Consider the following 23,994-nt stretch of genomic DNA (forward strand, 5'->3'; position numbering starts at 1 on the left):
ATTAATTGGATTTACATTATTTTCAATGGGAAAACTTGCCTTGGTTAGAGTGTGTTTTGGTTTGAGTCGTAGCTTCTGGAACAGATGAATGACGTTAACCAAAGCACCACAGATTAATTGGATTTGCATTGTTTTCAGTGGGAAAACTTGCCTTGGTTAGAGTGTGTTTTGGTTTGAGTCAGACCTTCTGAAACAGATGAATGACGTTAACCAAAGCACCATGGATTAATTGGATTTTCATTGTTTTCAGTGGGAAAACTTGCCTTGGTTAGAGTGTGTTTTGGTTTGAGTCAGACCTTCTGAAACAGATGAATGACGTTAACCAAAGCACCACGGATTAATTGGATTTGCATTATTTTCAATGGGAAAACTTGCCTTGGTTAGAGTGTGTTTTGGTTTGAGTCGTAGCTTCTCGAACAGATGAATGACGTTAACCAAAGCACCACGGATTACTTGCTAGCTAGCATTTGATGCATTTTTGGATATTTTTTCGCCATACCCCAAACCGCATGTAAAGATTTAATTTAAAGAATTAATTAATTGGATTTACATTATTTTCAATGGGAAAACTTGCCTTGGTTAGAGTGTGTTTTGGTTTGAGTCGTAGCTTCTGGAACAGATGAATGACGTTAACCAAAGCACCATGGATTAATTGGATTTTCATTGTTTTCAGTGGGAAAACTTGCCTTGGTTAGAGTGTGTTTTGGTTTGAGTCAGACCTTCTGAAACAGATGAATGACGTTAACCAAAGCACCACGGATTAATTGGATTTGCATTATTTTCAATGGGAAAACTTGCCTTGGTTAGAGTGTGTTTTGGTTTGAGTCGTAGCTTCTGGAACAGATGAATGACGTTAACCAAAGCACCACGGATTACTTGCTAGCTAGCATTTGATGCATTTTTGGATATTTTTTCGCCATACCCCAATCCGCATGTAAAGATTAAAACTAGGAATGAATGTAACTGTGACAGTTGTGACGATTCCACAGGAAGTCATGGCAAAAGAATTTTGCAACCTTTTCGAGGAATACTGCAAACGTTGCAGTACCGAGTGTCTTTTGAGAAAATGCACAAGTCACAAATGGCAACACCACAACTTCAGAGCGAAAGACGGCATATTGAAGGAAATATTGCAGTATTATTAATTATTAAATCAACTATCGGCCATCATGTCAGTTTTCACCACCGATAAAACTTTTGTCGGCTCGGTAAATATAAACAGAACAGCTCAAAATGGTGTCGCCCGCTACATGTTTAGCCTCCCTATTAAGCAATAATAAACAAAATTTTGTTTACAGAGACTTGATACTCACTTTTATTTATTTTTTGTGTGTGTGCTTTTTATCTGAGTCCTTTTTTACTATTAAGTACTGAAGTATTGCTTTTGATACGGTGTACTCTCACTGTTACGCCATGTTATGATTCCATTTATGGAAAAAAAATGTCTCAAAACAATGTTGACAGTATTTTTTATTAGCAATAACTTGCTAAATTTGTTATCGTGACTGGTCTGATTTTATGTTTAGGCTGTCATACTGCTGAAATCCGAAACCGATTCGCTTTTTAAATACATGAACTATGTACTTGTAATGTACTTCGTACTTCGTTACGAGGTACATTATTTAAAAAAAAAACAAAAACCTTTAAACTGTATTATTGAAAGCAGGAAGTGAACAAATGTAACAGTTAGTGATTGTAAAAGTACCAGATGGAGGGGTAGGATTTAATAAGCTTTGCTTCTTCCTACTCCTTTTGGACATGTGGAACTGTGAACTGATTATGTGATGCATTCAATTGTAATCTGATGCATGTTCAAATGAAATTCAACCATTACCATTACATTACCATTACCATGTCTCTAAATGACGCCCAAATGGTCAAGTCCCCCCACCGCCTCACTTGTGCATCTTTCCTTTTCTCCTCCAGCTGAGGATGATGGACTCTGGGAGAACGGTCTTTCCTACGAGTGTCGCACGCTGCTGTTCAAAGCCATCCACAACCTGCTGGAACGCTGCCTCATGAATCGCAGCTTTGTACGCATCGGAAAGTGGTTCGTCAAGCCCTACGAGAAGGATGAGAAGCCAATCAACAAAAGGTTAGTGTTGGCATGCTGCTCTTCTTATTTTTATTTTTTTCTTAATTTTAGATTTGGTTTTGGTTGTTGCGCTGGGTTGGTTGTCCAAAGCTTTAAACCAGGCGTCTCAAACTCAATTTACCTGGGGGCCACTGGAGCTAGGGTCTGGGTGAGGCTGGGCCGCATCAGGTTTTCCAAAAAAACAAACAAAAACGCATTTATTAAAAACAGAAAAATTAATAAACTTTGCTTTGGTTGCGATTTTCTACAAGAAAAGCTCTGATAAAACATTCCACTGTTCTCAAATGTCTTACTTTTTATTTTTCTAAGCAAAATAATATGAAAAATAAATAAACAAATCAATAAATATAATAATAATAATAAAACGGCAAATAATAAAAAATTAAGAAACCACATATAGTTGGTGGGTAGACAAATGATTTTTTTCAGATTAAAATGAACAAAGCATTATTAGAGCCCTGTAGACATGACAAAACACGACTATAGTCACATTTATACTCTTTTTATTTACAACATATTGCGCAACTGCAGGGTCTTGAGACACATGCTAACTCGCAAACTAGACAGCTAGCGACCTAAACGGTAGCCTTCAAGTTATTTCCTTTAAACTTAAATAGCCAAAAACTTACCACTTCCACACGGATAGAGAGGATAACTATTAACAGTTATTTAACCTTTAACATGAACATGAATCAAACGTAATAATTTTTTCTGGGTACATGATACCATACAGCATCCATATCAAACTTGCGCGGGCCGCACTAACATTAAACTTTCATATCAAGGCGGGGGGCCTCAAACTAGTGTCCTGCGGGCCAAATGTTTGAGACCGCTGCTTTAAACAAACACTTTTGTAGCTGAAGAGCACACACTCAGCTTGAATCAAGCTTAGTGATTTTTTTTTAATCAGTGCTATAAATGCTTCCGGTCAAATGGCATTTTCAGTGAACGACAGCGTGCTTATAATACCTCCATTCACACAATATGCAGAATTCATTTCAATTCCGGAGTGTTAGCTATTGCTTGCACCTCGGCGGTTTTATTTGTGCACAGTGTGGGTTGCTTGCCTGCAGCTCGTGTTGGACCCAATAAAGCATTATTGAAAACAGTAGCAGTATGATGTTCACAAAAGGCCATGTATTAGAAAATGAATGATTTATATTATATTATTTATATTATTCTATATTTATATTCTATTATTATTATATTGTAATTTATTTATAAAAATAAAACATTTTGTAAAAAAAAAAACAGATTTCAACATCCCATCAACTCTATTACATAGTCTTTAAAAATGGCTCACGAATGGACCGGTGGAGCGTTACAGGGCCACAGGTTAGTGGGTGCAAATATTTGCCCCAGGTTCTGGCAAACCACGCAGTGACATTGGTCACCACGGTCCCCCGGTTTGATGTCAAGGTTTAATTCATTTAACTTCACGGTTGTACGTGCGCATTTAACATTCCCTCGTTATTATTATTATTATTATTTTTTTACAAGTTGACAGTGACAATGGTTCCAACTCGCACCGACGTGTGGACGTGTTAATATCTTATCGGTTTTGGAGACGTTTTTGTGTTGTTGCCAGATCTCCCGGTCAGGTGACCGCCGGGCCACGCAGCAACATAATCTTGTTTGTGCACAGATCCACGTGTGCATTTGCAGTCCATTTCGCTTTGCCCGGAATTCTATCTGCCCTTTGCCACATGGCGAGCTTAGGCACGCGTGTTTTTGACAGGACATAAAATAATATGGGGGTACCCCCCCCCCCCCCCCCCCTTGCACCTGTAACTATCTGATGGCCTCTGCTGGCATCACAGCAGCTGACAGTACCGATAAAGAAGGCCAGCTCTGTTCTGGGACGGCCTACGGAACAGGTGGAGGAGGTGGGCAAAAGGAGGAGCTGTCGTCCGTGATGAACAAAGACGACCACCCCCCCCCCTTCCGACACACACTCCCTTGGTTAAGGAGCTCCATTAGTGACAGGGTGATACATCCAAAGTGTGCGAAGGAGACAGATTGCAAGTATTTACTTCCTGCAGATGTCAGACTCGATAATAAAAACTGCTCCTAAAATTCCTGTACAATAACGTGCAATAAACCGTGCAATAAACCCGTGACTTAAACATTTATATAGTGTGTGTAACTTCTGATTTGTATTACCCTGATCTGCTCTTGTGTGCTACTCCTGCACTAATATCACTAAACCTGATATTTCCCCTTGTGGGACTAATAATGGCATACAGTATTTTAGTACCTTGGTTAAAGTCCACCCTGGTTAGCACATGTTCAAGTGTCTGGAACAAATGAATTATAATTAATTAATTGGATTTACATTATTTTCAATGGGAAAACTTGCCTTGGTTAGAGTGTGTTTTGGTTTGAGTCGGACCTTCTGGAACAGATGAATGACTTTAACCAAAGCACCAAAGCATCCTGATATTTCCCCTTGTGGGACAATTAAAGGCATGCAGTATGTTATCATGGATTGATGTACAGTAGTACCTTGGTTAAAGTCCACCCTGGTTAGCGCATGTTCAGGTGTCTGCAACGGATTAATTGGATTTACATTGTTTTCAATGGGAAAACTTGCCTTGGTTAGAGTGTGTTTTGGTTTGAGTTGGACTGTCTGGAACAGATGAATAACGTTAACCAAAGCACCATGGATTAATTGGATTTGCGTCGTTTTCAATGGGAAAACTTGCCTTGGTTAGAGTGTGTTTTGGTTTGAGTTGGACCGTCTGGAACAGATGAATGACGTTAACCAAAGCACCACGGATTAATTGGATTTGCATCGTTTTCAATGGGAAAACTTGCCTTGGTTAGAGTGTGTTTTGGTTTGAGTCGGACCGTCTGGAACAGATGAATGACGTTAACCAAAGCACCACTGTACACTTTCTCCTGTCCCTCTCTTCTCCTGATATTTCCCCTTGTGTTATCATGGATTGATGTACAGTAGTACCTTGGTTAAAGTCCACCCTGGTTAGCACATGTTCAGGTGTCTGGCACAAATTATTGTATTTACATTATTTTCAATGGGAAAACTTGCCTTGGTTAGAGTGTGTTTTGGTTTAAGTCAGAGCTTCTGGAACATATGAATGATGTTAACCAAAGCACCACTGTATTTTTTCATTCTTTGAAAAAAAATGAAAAGGCTGTGGAATTCTTTTTCCGTGTCTCTTTCTCCTGTCCCTCTCTTCTCTCGCGCCCCCAGCCTTGCCTCCACCCCCCCCTTCTGCTGTCTCGGAACAGACTGGACAGGTTATAAATAGTGGCGCAACCACCCTGAATTTTAGCTGTTGTCAAGGTTGTTTTTCTGTTCCCTTTTAATGTGTTCCAGCCACAGCGGGATTCTAACAGTGGCTTCTTTTTTTTCATGTTATACTTATTGTTTTGCTTTGCATCATATTCAAACTATTTCATGTCCTCAAAAATAGCGGCAGAGTTCCCTGTTTTGATGGCAGCGAACGTAACGGATGACCGTGAAGCGGTTTTTGGGTGTATGTTGTCCTGTGTACCTTTTTCCTGCATGTGGAAGTAAAAATAGACTTAAGATTTGGGTTGGGCTGCTCAGTTGCCATCTGCTGATGGAAATGCTGAATAGTACCCCCCACCCCCCCCCCTTTCACCCCCCCTTCCACCCACACCACCGGCACCCCCTTTCCCCGTTAATCATGCCAGATAGCCATATGACCGTGTTCATAACCTTGTAACCCCTGACCCGAACCCGAAGTAGTTTGCAATTAAAGCGATTTTTTTTTAAAATATATATTTTGCAATATTGTTTGCAAATACAGCTGAGAGTCCTTTGTCTGGGGTGCAGCACCTCCAAGTTGTGCAACCTGGTTTTTCAAGGTAGACTAGACCGTCTTCAAGAAACAGCAGGAAGGAATGAGAGCGTGCGAAAGAAAAAAAGAGAGCGAGCGAGAGAGAGAGAGAGAGAGAGAGAGAGAGAGAGAGAGAGAGGGAGGGGACGGACAAGGGAGAGAGCTCGTCTCGGTTGTCATGGCAGCAGGGAAATGCACCCTGGGATCGCGTGTTTCCAAGGTGAAGCGGGATGCTTGCCCTCTATTGGCCGGCTCGAGGCAGTCGAATCGTCGACTTCGCTCCTAATTGGTCGCGTTTCGGAAAAAAACCAGCGCAACGTTACATCCAACCGGTCTTTTTGATGTCTCAATTTTCGATGAGGACAAAGGGATATATATATATATATACGATTTTTTCCGCCTTATCTGCTCAATATGCGCCGCACGACGGCGGTTGTAAGATGTTCAAGCATCCTGATGAAATCGGGTTCCCCCGGGGGAGTGAGCACACGTGAATTTAAACGCGTGACGCAAGTACAGGTGTCGTGTGTCTCGACGACATTCTTCCGCGATGTGTGGTGTCCAGTTTTGGGAGGTGAACGTGTGTGCACCGCGGCAGGCGGAAGCGTCGAGCAGCACTCTTGTTAAGTAGGACAGCGCAGGATAAAGGGCCACTGCCTCCAGTCTGGGGCTAAAGCGCTAAATTTATCCCCTCCCTGCTCGGAGCGCAAGACAAAAACACACACAGGGAAAGATGGTCATGCTAGCATGTGTGTCAACATTCAGCACGGATCAAGAGCAAGAGGGGGGGGGACTGCACTTTTAAACCGTGACAACATATATAGGCATCCAGGGGGATCAACACCTGACCCTTTACCCCCCACCTCCTGGTGTTCCCTGTAATCCAGTCGTCTTCCAGCAACAGGAGCATGTGACTTGGGGCTTTGGGGCGTACTGTATGATGTCGCTACAGTGAATTCTAATCAATAACCAGGAAGTTCATGAAATATGACTTTATTTGGGAATTCTCACAGGTGAAGCCACCAGTTTGAGCATCGCATGGTTAGCGTATGTTTCCTTTGGAGTTCGACCTTCATGGAGTTGTAGAACACAAAAGCTACATTTTTTTAAGTTTCTTGCTGTTTTTGTAGCAACAAATGACTTTCTCCAAAGGGTATCGTACCACCAGTGCGTTCCCAACATCGTTTTTCATGCAGACAAAAGAGGTAGTAAATACTCGGGAAATTGGAGCACTTGTAGGAATTAGTTGGAGCAACTTCCAAGGCTTGATCATCTTACGTTTCTGCAGAAGAGCTTTACATTGGGGCGGCATGGCGGTCCAGTGGTTAGCGTGCAGACCTCACAGCTAGGAGACCAGGGTTCAATTCCACCATCTCTTTGTGGAGTTTGCATGTAAAAAAAAAATATATATATATATATATGTATGATTTTTATATTATTTATATATACATATTAAAGGGAAAATGATGACAGTAGCAAAAAAAATTTTGGGGGGGGAATATATATATATTAAACAAAAAAAATGATGACAGTAGCAAAAAAAATGGGGAAAAATATAATTTTTTTATATAATATATACATATTTATATTTTATATATATATAATTTTTATATTATATATATATATATATATATATATATAAAAGGAAAAAAAATGATGACAGTAGCAAAAATTTTTTGGGGAAAAATATATTTTTTATATAATATATATATATATATTTTTTTATTTTATATACATATATATAATTTTATAATATATATATTAAAGGAAAAAAATGACAGTAGCAATTTTTTTTATATATATTTATATATATATTTTATATATATATTATATATAAAAAATATATATTATATATACATGATGAGTGCTAACTTTGGTCTTTGCCCCTTTTTTTCCCACAAATTTTTTGCTGCTGTCATCATTTTTTTCCTTTAATATTTCAACTTGATGCTATTAATGATAAGTGATGAGTGATTAGTTTTTGCAGTCATTTTGCATAATTTTGCTGTGCCCCAAATATACAAGGAAATCAGACAGTTGCTAACTAAGCCTGATGAAGTCGACAGGTTGCTGTTCCTTCCCGGGCACAAAATAAGGTCATGCTTGTGTCTGCTAAAAAATACTGCCTTTTAATTCCAAGTTGCTGCTCACATTTAAAAATGTCCTCTTCATCGTTTGAGTCGGTAATCAATCAAGTGAAAAATGCAAATATGCTAATAATAAGCATTGTCTGAAAAATGTATCTGCCAGACAGGAATATACTGTAAAAGTCAAGTGATTTTCAGCAGGCGCCCCCATCCTCCCTCCCTCCCCCGGGCGCGTATGTTTGTCTCTTTTGGTGTGGGACGAGTGTGTTCTGGAAACTGACACGCTGTCGGGCTTGTGTCAGTGTTATCTCTACTGGTGTATCCAGCGTGTGGAGGTATGATGTTCTCCACCAGGACTGGATTCCTCCTCCTTCCTCCTCCTTTTCCACGGACCTCTCTGACTTCCAGCTTTTAATCTGACGTGTAAAGAGGCTCACCCGCATTTGGGGCTGAGCCAAATCAATTTCAAGTAATCAAGATTTGTGTGTTTGTGTATATATAAAGCAGGGGTCTCAAACACGCGGCCCGCGGGCCAAATGTGGCCCGCAGGACACTCGTTTGTGGCCCCCGCCTTGATATGAAAGTTTAATGTTAGTGCGGCCCGCGCAAGTTTGATATGGATGCTGTATGGTATGTCATCCTGGACATGTTTCCCTCTTTTAGAACTCCATATTGTTTGCTCTAGTACACAAAAACAAATATTTCCTGAGCAGTATTTATTCTGAAAAGTCAGTTTTTCAGCCTTACTTTCACTAATTGCCGGAAGCGACATCAACGGTGGAGACATGTTTGTTAATATATGGCTCATGTCAAAATGTCAGGAGTTTGATGTCAGGTTTTCTCCAGTTCAAGTGACACGTGGTTTCGTCGTCCAGGAAATTCGATGTCAATCTCAGCGGAAGCTCGGTTCTTGGTCGTGGGCACACCAAACATCCCAGGAATGCTTGTTGTTTTCCTTCCGTCCCCCCGTCTTCTCATGTCCTCCTTATTGTCCCTGCCACAAAGAAGCTCTCTTTTCAGGTTCCATATTGCTTTTGCAGCGCTTCAGAAAAATGCTTTCATTTTTATACCTTGAAAGAAATACCTCAATTACCTCACAGTTTTATTGAAAACCGTTAACCGAAAAAGTCTCCGTCTAAACGGCTCACATTATATAGATACTGGGGGGGGGAATGGAAGCAAACCAGCGACACAAAAGCCAAGGTGCTTATAGAGAGAGATCGAACTTGGGGGAAAATTTCACTTCATTTGTCAGTAAAGCATTGATCCCGCGGGAAATACAACGCCTTCGTTTTACAGCAGCTGAGACGGTGGCTTGTCGGATTAGGAAGGACCCGCGCTTTCCGTAAGGTTTACATATGAGCAAAGTGCTTATTTGCACGCAACACGCCGCAAATGCATCCACCGGGGAGGCTTTAAAAGTCCAAATATAGGATCGCTCATTGAAACGGTTCTGTCGTGCAATCACGGCTAATGTTTTGAATCTTATGTTTTATTATGGATTAAGAAGCTTTAACAGGTTCTTGTCGGGGGAATTTAGCAATTAGCAATTAGATATTTCACAAGCAGTGGATACTCCAATCACAGAGGAACTCACGATACAGTCTTGGGCAATGATTGGTAGAATTGGGGTTTATTGGAAGAAAATCAAAACTGCACGGTGGTCGAGTGGTTAGCGTGCAGACCTCACAGTCAAGAGACCCGGGTTCAATTCCGCCCTTGTTAAGGTTAATAAGGTTAATTGGCGACTCCAAATTGTTCATAGGTATGAATGGTTGTTGGTAAAGTGACTATAGGGGTGTTATTTCAAATTTAGAGGGCTCTAATGTTTGAGAAGTAGTTGTATTGTAAAGTCCATTTCTTTAGTCAGGAACGGATATTTTCTTGCACGGCGGTCTAGTGGTTAGCTTGCGGACCTCACAGCCAGGATACCTGGGTTCAATCCCACCATGTAGGTATGAATGTGAGTGTGAATGGTTGTCGGTAAAGTGACTATGGTGGTGTTATTTCAAATTTAGAGGGCTCTAATGCTTGAAATTCATTTGTATTGTCATGTAATGTGTTTTTCTCCATTTCTTTAGTCAGGAACGGATATTTTCTTGCACGGCGGTCTAGTGGTTAGCGTGCGGACCTCACAGCCAGGAAACCTGAGTTCAATCCCACAATGCGTGGGTTTTCTCCGGGTACTCCGGTTTTCTCCCCCATTCCAAAAACATGCTAGGTTAATTAGCGACTCCAAATTGTCCACAGGTATGAATGTGAGTGTGAATGGTTGTCGGTAAAGTGACTATGGGGGTGTTATTTCAAATTTAGAGGGCTCTAATGCTTGAGATATAGTTGTATTGTCATGTAATGTATTTTCTCCATTTCTTTAGTCAGGAACGGATATTTTCCTGAAACTTGTTATTTTGCTGATTACTAAATCTTTTTTTCTGATGAAAGACGGAGGGCTGCACGGCGGTCTAGTGGTTAGCGTGCGGACCTCACAGCCAGGAAACCTGAGTTCAATCCCACCCTCGGCCATCTCTGTGTGGAGGTTGCAAGTTCTCCCCGTGCGTTGTTTGTCTCATAAATATTATGAGTTCTTCTTCATTCTCGTGCGACAAATTGATTTATTGATAATCATAACAGGCCTAGACACCTGTCACTCATCTATTTTTTTGTGCAGCATTAATAACTTGTGGCAGTGCGTCATAACAAGAGAATCATGTAAACAATGCAGAGTAGAGACTTCCATTGCAGCGTGAGGACTCCCACTTTGGTTTTTAGTGCGTCAGTCCACGCTGGCACAGTGGATGATCTTACAGATAAAATAAGATATCAAATGGCCTTTACTCCGGACTGCCAAGAATCTGTCAGGAATACCCATGCCCCCCCCCCTTTTTTTTTTTTTTTGCATTAAGGGAAGCTATTTTAACTTCGGTTGGTCATCCGCCACGCAGCAGCCCATCCATGTGACAATAATGGCGGCTGTCAGCCCCACTCCGTCACTCCGGCCTCCCTGCTGCCACATAAGCTAGCGCTGGCACCCTTTGGCACCTTATTTCCATGACTTGCCAGCTGACAACAAGTGCCCACCTTCCCTCCTTGGCATGTGGCCCTGCTCCAGATACTCACTGGATTTTGTCTTATTGACGTCCTGCTGGGCCAATTGCCACGCGACATTTGCAACTTCGTGGCTGTTTTTGTGATGATTTGACATGTTGGGATTGACGTAAGGAACACACATCAATCAATGTCTGCTGGGTTTGTCGTCATAAATGAAGATGGAAGATTTGTAACGGCTTGAAGCAACGGATGCATGAGAAAACTCAGTTAATGACGCTAACCAAGGTTCCATTGTAAATATAAATAATCATGTTTATAATCAGTCATGTCGGTCGTGTGGTTAGCGCGCAGGCCTCACAGCTAGGAAACCAGAGTTCAATCCCACCCTCGGCCATCTCTGTGTGGAGTTTGCATGTTCTCCCCGTGCATGCGTGGGTTTTCTCCGGGTACTCCGGTTTCCTCCCACATTCCAAAAAAACATGCTAGGTTAATTAGCGACTCCAAATTGTCCATAGGTATGAATGTGAGTGTGAATGGTTGTTTGTCTATATGTGCCCTGTGATTGGCTGGCCACCAGTCCAGGGTGTACCCCGCCTCTCGCCCTGAAGACAGCTGGGATAGGCTCCAGCATACCCCTGCGACCCTCGTGAGGATAAGCGGTAGAAAATGAATGAATGAATGAACATTAGTAGAGCCCTCTAGACATGAACTAACACCCCTACAGTCAACTTTACACTCATATTCCCCAATATAGTAGACATAATGAGAGTTAGGGCTGCAAGGCGGTCGAGTGGTTTGCGCGCAGACCTCACAGCTAGGAAACCCGAGTTCGATTCCACCCTCATCCATCTCTGTGTGGAGTTTGCATGTTCTCCCCGTGCATGTGTGGGTTTTCTCCGGGTACTCTGGTTTCCTCCCACATTCCAAAAACATGCTAGGTTAATTAGCGATTCCAAATTGTCCATAGGTATGAATGTGAGTGTGAATGGTTGTTTGTCTATATGTGCCCTGTGATTGGCTGGCCACCAGTCCAGGGTGTACCCCGCCTCTCGCCCTGAAGACAGCTGGGATAGGCTCCAGCATACCCCTGCGACCCTCGTGAGGATAAGCGGTAGAAAATGAATGAATGAATGAACATTAGTAGAGCCCTCTAGACATGAACTAACACCCCTACAGTCAACTTTACACTCATATTCCCCAATATAGTAGACATAATGAGAGTTAGGGCTGCAAGGCGGTCGAGTGGTTTGCGCGCAGACCTCACAGCTAGGAAACCCGAGTTCGATTCCACCCTCATCCATCTCTGTGTGGAGTTTGCATGTTCTCCCCGTGCATGCGTGGGTTTTCTCCGGGTACTCCGGTTTCCTCCCACATTCCAAAAAAACATGCTAGGTTAATTAGCCACTCCAAATTGTCCATAGGTATGAATGTGAGTGTGAATGGTTGTTTGTCTATATGTGCCCTGTGATTGGCTGGCCACCAGTCCAGGGTGTAGAAGACAGCTGGGATAGGCTCCAGCACCCTTTGCGACCCTCGTGAGGGTAAACGGTAGAAAATGAATGAATGAAAGTTAATGAATTAACTTTCTGTTTCTGTATTTCAGACATAGTGTATTTGCAGGCGGTCATTAATCATGATGAATTAACTTGAAAAACTGTGATTAATCTGGTTAAAAAGTGAATCATTTGACATTTGCAATGAAATACGGACTAGATGGAGATGTCAACATACCGCCACAGGTTAAAAAAAAAAATCCTCTTGCTCCAACGTCTCCGGCCAAAGTCAAGTTCGCGTCCAAAGCGGTTATCATCGGTTATGTCAACAACAGCTCACCCCGACGCCAGTCAGCCGAGTCAGTCCGAGGGGCGTCAACATAAACGGGCTCCACAGTAGTTCCCGCAGTTGAAGACCCTGTTAAATGTACTTTCCCCACACGGCTCACCGGCTTCTCCCCCCCCCCCCCCCCCCCTTTTTTTTTAAGATGATGTGTTGGCGGCATCCTTGGGCTGTCTGCTTGTGTTTATTGGCCGATCCATCCTTGATGTTTGCAGAATGTTTGTCCATGTTTGATGTTCTGACGTACACACACACACACACACACGGAGATATTATGGGCTTTCTGCCGCAGTATTTGCAGAAATTGCTTCTCTAAATCCTTTTATGTGTACATGGGCGACACCGAGGGGGGCGAGAAAACACGCCACGTGCCGCCGCCGCTGTTGTTGTTGTTGTTTTGATTCTCTCTTGGCGGACCTCACACCTGACGACATGTGACGACGCTCCCTTTACTCGGCAGCGCATCCAGCTGTCCGATGTGGAATTCTGCTGCGGTGCACAATAACCATCTCATTTTAAATACCTACACGCTTAGCAGTTAGGAAGTCCGCCACAGACTCATTAAGAGACTTTGAGATGTGCAGACCACAGGCAGTAATATGCTCGTTAATCACGCGGCGGATTTTGTGTCACAGCGGCAGCGTTGTCTAATAACACCAGCCAGGAATTTGAATGTGCGCGGGGATTGGCGTTTGCACCTCCGCCGGCTGAGCCGCAGATGGCAACCCTCTCTCTCTCTCCCTGAAGCGCTTTTTCGCAACACAGACGCATGCGAACGTGTTGTGTCAGGTATTCTGTGTGCCGGCGAGAGGAGAGTCGTAGAGTCGGGTTTCTGTTGAGGTCTGCAGAAAAATAACACGTCACGTCTTTTCCATTCCTTGTCGACTCCCCGCTCGCTTTTTGTACATCCCTCCGTTGTTTTCCATCTTCTTTTATTATTTACAAGTGCAGCCATTTTCACCTTTTATGAAATGCATGTTTTGCTCTGATGCTATTTTCCCCTGAAAAAATATAAAAAAATGGCCGCTTTGTCAAAACAATATGCATATTAAGCAAATTTGACATTATTGGCCTAAATTAAGCATTCATTCATTCATTCATTTTCTACCACTTTTTCCTCACGAGGGTCGCGGGGGGTGCTGGAGCCTATCCCAGCTGTCTTCTACACCCTGGACTGGTGGCCAGCCAATCACAGGGCACATATAGACAAACAACCATTCACACTCACATTCATACCTATGGACAATTTGGAGTCGCCAATTAACCAGTGGCTAATAGTCTAAAAATAAAGAATTCATTTCAAGAAATGCTGCAAATGTTTGGCAGACTATATGAATGGCCTGCAAGAAAATGCGTGTCACAAACTTGGCAATTCCACAACTTCATAGAGTGAACAATGATTTCCTTTACTATATCATGATATGGTATCTATGGTAATTTTTGGACTTATAATATTAAGATATTTTGTGGCTATATTCAACCACAAAACAGCAATTCATTCATTCATTCGTCTTTGGGCGAGAGGCGGGGTACACCCTGGGCTGGTGGCCAGCCAATCACAGGTCACATATAGACAAACAACCATTCACACTCACATTCATACCTATGGACAATTTGCTAGTCGCTAATTAACCTAGCATGTTTTTGGAATGTGGGAGGAAACCGGAGTACCCGGAGAAAACCTAACGCATGCACGGAGAGAACATGCAAACTCCACACAGAGATGGCCGAGGGTGGAATTGAACCCTGGTGTCCTAGCTGTGAGGTCTGTGTGCTAACCACTCGATGGCCGTGCAGCCCTTACACTTATTATGTCTACTATATTGGGGAATATGAGTGTAAAGTTGACTATAGGGGTGTTAGTTCATGTTTAGAGGGCTCTACTAATGTTCATTCATTCATTTTTACCGCTTATCCTCACACGCTAACCACTCGACCGCCGTGCAGCCGGTCAAATGTCACTTCCTGTCCACATTTATTGTAACGCACACAAGTATGAGTCGTATTCATGTCTTGGATATTTTATTTTCCTCTGATTATATGTACTGTATTAGGTAATATGAGACTAAGGGTTACTGTAGGGGTGTTATTCTATGTCTCGAGGGCTCTAATGGTATTAAAAAAACACATATGTAGAAGGTGCTAAACAGGTTTTCTCCGTGCTAACTCCAAAAATATTTCACTTATAAATAAGGAATATCACTTAGTGGAAATTGATTCATCACGGGGGCGTCTGGGACCAATTAACTGCAATAAACGATTAATCACGGTAATGAAAACTAGTTAAGAGTCAGCTACAACCAACTGCGCTACGGCAGAAGGATTTCCGTGTCTTTTCCCGACCCGAACCCTCCAGCTCTGGTCAGGTCATTACTATGTAACGATAAAACGAGCAATTATTGCTAACTTTTTATCTTACCCTTTCCTCTTTCGCCCTGGATTCTGCAAAAGCGCTGTCATGAAACGATCAATTACTCCTCTGGAATCTGTTGATACATTTGAAATCGAGTGTGGGAGGCATGAAACTAACAATGCAAGTTTAAGCGCCTCTTAGTCTGAGGCCATGGTTGCCTTCCAGAAAATGGGAAATTACTACTTCTTGTTTCGAAGACATGAGCGAGAGAGGTCAGGAAAGTATACTTTTAGATAGATAGATAGTAAGTACATTATTAGAGCCCTCCAGACATGAACTAACAACCCTATAGTCACCTTTACACTCGTATTAGCCAGTATAGTATGTAGTACGTATAGTGCTGAGTGCTGAGAAACTTTTCACCCGACCATTGGTGTGGCTCACGCTGACGACTCACGGCTCCGGAGGACCAACACCAGTTCAAGTCCAAACTGTCGGACTGCAGTGGAAAATCCAATCCACTTTATTTATATAACACATTTCATAAACAAAAGTGCTGCACAGAATAGTAAAATAAAAAGTAAAAAATAAAATACAATAAATGAAGGTACAAATTGAATTTAATCCAAAACTAAACGATCATATAAGAAATAAAATTAAGAAAAATAAGAAAGTAAAATAGATATTAAAATATTAAAAACAAGAAGCAAAGCAATAAAAGTATAAAAAAAATAAAACCAATTAACATAAAAAGAAAGAACTAAAAGACACAGGACCATACGACTCACTCCGAGTTAAAAGCCAGAGAGTAATGGTAATGGTAATGGTAATGGTAATGGTAATGGTAATGGTTTTATTTCATTACAATTCAATGCATCACATAATCAGTTTACAGTTCCACAAACGCATTTAGCCGCGAGTTCGAGACCCCTGAGTTAGTATGTATGACCTTGGTGTCCTGAAAGGCGCTTTTAAATAAAATGTATTATTATTATTATTATTATTATGTTCTCTGTAGGCGGCATTATGAATTATCCTTACTGGCCTTTTTTGCAGTACATTTAGTACATTCAAGTAAAAGTGGGTTTTAAGACGAGACTTAAAGCTTTCGATGTTTGGGGCCTTTTTTTACTTGGGAGGGGAGAGAGTTCCATAGCTTGGGGCTAGTTTTGGTCTTGTCGTGTATCTCGGCTCATATAGCGGCACCATGGGCCGCGAGTTCGAGACCCCTGAGTTAGTATGTATTACCTTGGGTGTCCTTGAAAGGCGCTTTTAAATAAAATGTATTATTATTATTATTATTATGTTCTTTGTAGGCGGCATTATGAATTATCCTTACTGGCCTTTTTTGCATTACATTTAGTACATTCAAGTAAAAGTGGGTTTTAAGACGAGACTTAAAGCTTTCGATGTTTGGGGCCTTTTTTTACTTGGGAGGGGAGAGAGTTCCATAGCTTGGGGCTAGTTTTGGTCTTGTCGTGTATCTCGGCTCATATAGCGGCACCATGGGCCGCGAGTTTGAGACCCCTGAGTTAGTATGTATTACCTTGGGTGTCCTTGAAAGGCGCTTTTAAATAAAATGTATTATTATTATTATGTTCTTTGTAGGCGGCATTATGAATTATCCTTACTGGCCTTTTTTGCAGTACATTTAGTACATTCAAGTATAAGTGGGTTTTAAGACTAGACTTAAAGCTTTCGATGTTTGGGGCCTTTTTTTACTTGGGAGGGGAGAGAGTTCCATAGCTTGGGGCTAGTTTTGGTCTTGTGGTGTATCTCGGCTCATATAGCGGCACCGCTGTGGATGTGCTAGCCTGTGGCTCCCTTTTCCACAGTCCACCTGCATACGAATTCACTAACGAGCATCAGCGCGTCTTCTGGCTTTTCAACACGAACGCCAGGCATCTCTCCACCATGTAGTTGTCATTATGGCGTTTGAAGCCTTCTCGCTACATCACAGTTGCCGCGCCTGCACTGCTCTTTCCCATCCGCCCCCCGTTTCTTAATCCCCTGCAGAGTAGGTGTGCAGTAAATGAGAGTCGGTGGAGAAGACGGATATTTGCTTAATCAAATCCTCCCGAGGAGACGTCCCCTCTTTGATGCACTCCCGAGCTCGCCGTGTTCGCTTTTCAGTCGGCCATCCGTCACTTGTGTTTTTCCCTCTCCGTCTGTGCATGTATTTGGATGTCAGACAAGACGGGCTTGAATGGAAGAGGGGGGAAAAAAAACACGCAGACATTGTCCTGCATTTTTTTTTTCCCCCGCCTGCGTTGAAGATTCATCTCCACGTCACTTTTGTTGTGAGATGTTGAGGTCAGACTGGCACACGGACAAGCGCTGTCGTGATGATATTTTTTAAAAAAAAGACAGGCTCCGTGACGTGTCCTGGGGGGGTTCTTGGCTGGTGAGGCAGCGACTCCTTTTGGAGTTTTTAATGTGAATACTAGGATTCCAGTGTTTATGGAATCACGGAATTAGCCGATACGCATTCAGTAGAGCGTGCATATATCCTCAATGCATTCCACTTTCTGCTAGCTAGCTAGCTGTACAAAAACACTGCCTTTTTCCTCTGTGGAAGGACGTCCGTGACAAGCACCTTCCAGTTCTATGCCACCCCCTAAGACATTTCTGTGTATTTTATTGTCTTATTGTCTAATGACAGTCTTGAACCAGTCATGATGTGCTATATATATATATATATATATATATATATATATATATATATATATATATATATATATATATATATATATATATCACTATATTGACACTTACTATGGTACCCATTATGGCATTGGATGGTCATATCACCGAGTACTTTGGTACGAGTACATTATTTAAAAAAAAAACACACAAAAAAAAACCTTAAACTGTATTATGGAAAGCAGGAGGTGAACAAATGTAACAGTTACTGATTGTAAAAGTACCAGATGGAGGGGTAGCATCAGGTTTTCAAAAAAAACCCGCATTTATTAAAAACAGAAAAATGAATAAACTTTGCTTTGGTTTCGATTTTCTACAATAAAAGCTCTGATAAAACATTCCACTGTTCTCAAATATCTTACTTTTTATTTTTCTACACAAAATAAGATGAAACATAAATAAACAAATCAAGAATAAAGAAAATCAATCAATCAGTAATAAATAAATAAATATAATAATAATAATAAAACGGCAAATAATAAAAACTTAAGAAACCACATATAGTTGGTGGGTAGACAAATGATTTTTTTCAGATTAAAATGAACAAAGCATTATTAGAGCCCTGTAGACATGACAAAACACGACTATAGTCACATTTATACTCTTTTTATTTACAACATATTGCGCAACTGCGGGGTCTTGAGACACATGCTAACTCGCAAACTAGAGAGCTAGCCACCTAAACGGTAGCCTTCAAGTTATTTCCTTTAAACATAAATAGCCAAAAACTTACCACTTCCACACGGATAGGGAGGATAACTATTAACAGTTATTTAACATGAACATGAATCAAACGTAATAATTTTTTCTGGGTACATGATACCATACAGCATCCATATCAAACTTGCGCGGGCCGCACTAACATTAAACTTTCATATCAAGGCCCGCGGGCCGCGTGTTTGAGACCCCTGTTCTAAACAGAAGACTCATTTTTCCTCCTGTCATAACGTAATATTAATAATGAATCCTACTCATCACGGTTGGGTGTGGAACCAAAGAACCGTGATAAAGGAGGGATTATACTGTTTGTGTTTCCTGCAGGGCTGGTATCTATCTGTGGTGGAGGTGCAATATAAGAAACATATTTTATGGATATGATTTTCTGCACTAGTAATTCAAACACCTCCAGCCCACATATGAGAAAATCCTATATTTAATATTTATCTCCCACATGCTTTTTTTGGCTAATTGTTCTTAACTTCACATCCAATATGTGCCAAGTCCCTTTTTTTTTTAAATCAACTTGTGATCAAGCCCATATGGTTGACTTTCCTCGTCTCTGTTCTCCCTCCTTTGCAACCACCCTTTCCCCCTCATCGTGGGGTTAAACCTTGATTGTTTGTACATGTGTGTGTTTTCCATTCAGCGAGCACCTGTCGTGCGCCTTCACCTTCTTCTTACACGGCGACAGCAACGTGTGTACCAGCGTGGAGATCAACCAGCACCAGCCCGTCTACCTTCTGACCGAGGAGCATCTCACGCTGGCTCAGCAGGCGCCCAGTCCCTTCCAAGGTGGGTTGAAGAGCCCTGTAATACTACTCATATAGTAGTATTCAACGCAGTATTTTTATTTGCAAATAGAGGCCCAGAGTTGTTTGTTTTTCCAAGTGGTCGTTGGCATAGGGGTGTTATTTGGTGTCTACAAGGCTCTAATAACAGTACAAAGTGTATTTAGAATGTCAAATGCATTTTCTGTGCTCAATCTACAGAAATATTTCATTTATTAATATTGAATCTTACTTCCCGGAAATTCACTTAACGTATTTTATGGTTATTCATAATTAATCGACAATCAGATTCATGCAATTTTTTTTTTTCTTTTAGCACGGAACGCAAATGGATATGTCATCAAAGGACTTGCCACTTAATCATGAATCCAATTTCCACAACTGATCTAATCAGGAACAGATTCACATGCTATTTTTTGAATGAAGGTACAATCTTAGTGAGAATTAGGGACAGCCCTCACATCCTTTATAGGTAGAAACAAGCCTTGCCAGCCGTTCCCTCTTGCTATATTTGAGTTAGAGTAATCATTTTTGATTGGACCAAGTCCAATAATTGCCAAGCGCCTCTTTAGTAGCGTGCGGAGAAGCGCTTTTGCCCTATTATATGAAATATAATATATGAGATTTTTTTTGTAAATTAAAACAAAAATTAAAATCAATAAAAAAAAATTTAATTATTTAGGGGGGCTTAAGAACATTTTAGGACATTTTTTGTAATAGGCTTGCTTATTAGCCTGCTTTTGCCCTATTATATGAAATTTGAGAATTTTTTTTGTAAATTAAAAAAAAATTAAAATCAATAAAAAATATTAACTTATTTAGGGGGGCTTAAGAACATTTTAGGCCATTTTTTTAAAATAGGCTTGCTTATTAGACTGCTTTTGTCCTATTATATGAAATTTGAGATTTTTTTTGTAAATTAAAAAAAAAAATTAAAATTAAAATCAATAAAAAATATTAACTTATTTAGGGGGGGCTTAAGAACATTTTAGGCCATTGTTTAAAATAGGCTTGCTTATTAGCCTGCTTTTACCCTATTATATGAAATTTGAGATTTTTTTTGTAAATTAAAAAAAAAATTAAAATTAAAATCAATTAAAAAAATTAATTATTTAGGGGGGCTTAAGAACATTTTAGGCCATTTTTAAAATAGGCTTGCTTATTAGCCTGCTTTTGCCCTATTATATGAAATTTGAGATTTTTTTTGTAAATTAAAAAAAAAATTAAAATCAATAAAAAATATTAACTTATTTAGGGGGGCTTAAGAACATTTTAGGCCATTTTTTTTAAAATAGGCTTGCTTATTAGCCTGCTTTTGCCCTATTATATGAAATTTGAGATTTTTTTTGTAAATTAAAAAAAAATTAAAATTAAAATCAATAAAAAATATTAACTTATTTAGGGGGGGCTTAAGAACATTTTAGGCCATTTTTTAAAATAGGCTTGCTTATTAGCCTGCTTTTGCCCGATTATATGAAATTTGAGATTTCATATAATCCATTAATAATATATATAATCTAATAACAATACAATCAACAATCAATACATCAAAAATAAAATCAAAAATAAAATCAATATGTTTAGTTTTTTTTAGTTTTTTAGTTTTGCTGTCGCAGTGCCTGTCCTACTTGCTAACGAAACTTGGCGTCGGGGAAGGACCGACCACCTTGGCCCATCCATCCAACCCCCCCCATCCCCTCCCCCCACTGTCCCCTCACCTCTGCCTTGCTTGGTTTACTGTTCGACAGAGCACATCTCTCCACGATGTGACCCCATAAAAGGGCGCCGAGTGAATGGAGTGAACTCTCCCCCCATTACGCTGATCTAAGAACATTTGACATGTCTTCAGGGAGCCTCAGATATACTCAGAGAGGGGCAGAAAGGGTTGGAGGAAGAACAGAAATGCATGGGGGGGGGGTTCGGAACGGGAAACCAAATCCATAATTGTGCTGAATTTCATCTCTTTCTCAACAGGCCTCGGGTCTTGGGGCCGCGTGTGTGGAAGACATGCAGGGATTTAAGTGGTTGGATTCAATTAAGGTTTAATGTGAGCAACCCCGGCTGCGTTTTATTGTATAGGAACACAAACCACCTTGTTTTCCTCGGGGTTGCGGCTCGTATTTGCTGACTGCTGCAGGGAAGTGAGGACACGCGCGGCCGTGTTTTCAGGCGAGATGCGCTAATTTCAAACGTCTGAATCGCTTTTCGGTTGATTTGACATTACAAAGTAATCCCTTGTAGATTTTTTTATTCCTTATAAACAAGCAAATGGGCGGTGGACAGGAAATGACGTCAGAGGTTCAGGGTTGAGTTTTAGCTTGTCGTGGGCTATGGCCTCAACAGTAGCCTGTGATGATTATCATTATTATGTTGTGCCTGTTGTGAGATAATTTAATCCTGCAATAAAATCCTGTTGTTGCAGAGATCAAATGCTGAAGCCCCCCTAAAATGTTCTTAACCCCCCCAAATAATTCGATATTTATTATTATGTATATTTTTTTAATTGATTTTTTTACAAAAACAATCTGAAAAATGTTTTATAATAGGGCAAAAACAGGCTAATACGCAAGCCAATAAGCAGGCTAATACTAGCCTACTACTAGTACTACTAATTTTATATAATAGGGTAAAAGCAGGATAACAAGCAAGCCTATTTTAAAAAATGGCCTAAAATGTTCTTAACCCCCCTAAATAATTTGATATTTATTATTATATATATTATTTTTTGTATTGATTTTTTTTGCAAAAAAAAAATCTGACAAATTTTATATAATAGGGCAAAAGCAGGCTAATAAGCAAGCCTATTTAAAAAAATGGCCTAAAATGGTTTTAACCCCCCCCAAATAATTTGATATTTATTATTATATATATTATTTTTTGTATTGATCTTTCCCCCCAAAAAATGTTCTTAAGCCCCCTACATAATTTGATATTTTTTATTGATTTTATTTGTATTTTTTTTTTATTTTTTTTATTTACAAAAAAAATCCAAAATTTCATACGTATAATAGGGCAAAAGCAGGCTAATAAGCAAGCCTAATTTAAAAAAAAATTGCCTAAAATGTTCTTAAACCCCCCTAAATAATTTCATATTTTTTATTGATTTTAATTTTATTTTTTTTTACTAAAAAAATCAAATCAAATTTCATATAATAGGGCAAAAGCAGGCTAATAAGCAAGCCAATAAGCAGGCTAGTACTAGCCTACTACTACTAGTAGTAGTAGTAGTAATCAGAAGAAGAATAATGATGATAGTAATAATAACAATAGTCTAATGAATAATATAATAATGATTATTATATCATTGATGACTGTCCACTGGACAGAATGGTTGCAGAGCTTGAGCAGCGGTTTTGCAGTATAGATTGTGTGTACTTGTGTACATTTAATGGTGGCTTAAAACTATTGAGTATCTCTACTAAATCTGTACAAAAGTGGGAAAGTTATTTTTTGGAATTTTTTTTTTTTTTTTACTACATTCATTCATATGCTGTGCATCTCCAGGGGGCTAAACCCCCCCTATCCTCAGAACCTAGTGACACCCCTGGGACCGTGTACCAGAATGAAGGTACAATCTTAGTGAGAATTAGGGACTGCCCTCATATCCTTTATAGGTATAAAGCTCATATCATCATATCATACCTCAGCAGTGTCACAGGGAAGATGTTATTTGCTTTTAGTACAGCGGGGGGGTCCAATAATATACGTGGGTCTGCCTTTGGAGGACCCCTTGCTTGAGGATGTAGCCTACTAATTCCCTGTAACGCTCCGACTTTAATTAGACTTATCTTTAACCACTAGCTGCCACATATCTTTTTTTCTCCTTTTGAGAAGTTGGATTGAAATATTACAGTTTTCCTTCTCCCTTAATAATTAAAGTGTCACATTGGAAAAGACCTGCCAGGCTTTCTTAGTTTATTTTCCAGAGGAAAACACAGAAACATCTGCAGTAAAATGATGGGAAAGGGACACACCTCTTCCTTGGATTAGCTTTTCTTTATCGTTATCTTTAGCCAATTATGGCATCCTTGAAGCATCGAAGGATCAATATTTTTGGAACCCAAGCCAATCCAGTCTGGTAATGACAAAGCAGAGCAGGACAGAGAAGGACATTAACAAATACTCACTCGCACACCCACTCCACTCCACCCGGCCCCGGTTTGGTAGTAGAACCATTTATACACCTTGGCACTTGCAACATATGATAGATGCACACAGAGCGTAAGCATTGTATGTGTGTGTGTGTGTGTGTATTCATATGGTTTTCATGCGTATATATGTATGCATTATGCATGCTGGTTTATAGTAGTACCTCCCCGGGCTGATGGATGGAGGTCTGTTCTATAAGCAGACTGATGGGCTCTTTGTGGCTCCATATGTCTCCGCAGTGAAGTGTGTTTGTCGAGGAATGGCCCTCTTTTTATAAGCCTCTGTTTATGGCTTCTGAGAGGCTGCCGCTTGCCAATAATTGACATCTGGATTGCTCTGTAAGTATTTGGCAAGTCCGCCGGGACTTGGCTCGGGCCGGGATTGCTGT

The 23,994-nt window shown here is 40.5% G+C and overlaps 1 protein-coding gene across 2 annotated transcripts in view; it reads left to right on the top strand.

Moving 5' to 3' along the window:
* med13a (mediator complex subunit 13a) overlaps positions 1-23,994 on the top strand; it is an 84,389-nt gene that overhangs the window by 26,290 nt on the left and 34,105 nt on the right. For both annotated transcript variants that reach the window (XM_078788011.1, XM_078788010.1), the window contains exons 4-5: positions 1,927-2,095; positions 19,316-19,461. In XM_078788011.1, the coding sequence (XP_078644137.1) occupies positions 1,927-2,095; positions 19,316-19,461 (315 nt within the window). The remainder of the gene's footprint in view (positions 1-1,926; positions 2,096-19,315; positions 19,462-23,994) is intronic.

The sequence above is a fragment of the Doryrhamphus excisus genome, linkage group LG21 (genome assembly GCF_037039965.1).
Source record: "Doryrhamphus excisus strain RoL-2023G ecotype Guam linkage group LG21, RoL_Dexc_Guam_v1.1, whole genome shotgun sequence".
In the NCBI taxonomy this organism is placed as follows: Eukaryota; Metazoa; Chordata; class Actinopteri; order Syngnathiformes; family Syngnathidae; genus Doryrhamphus; species Doryrhamphus excisus.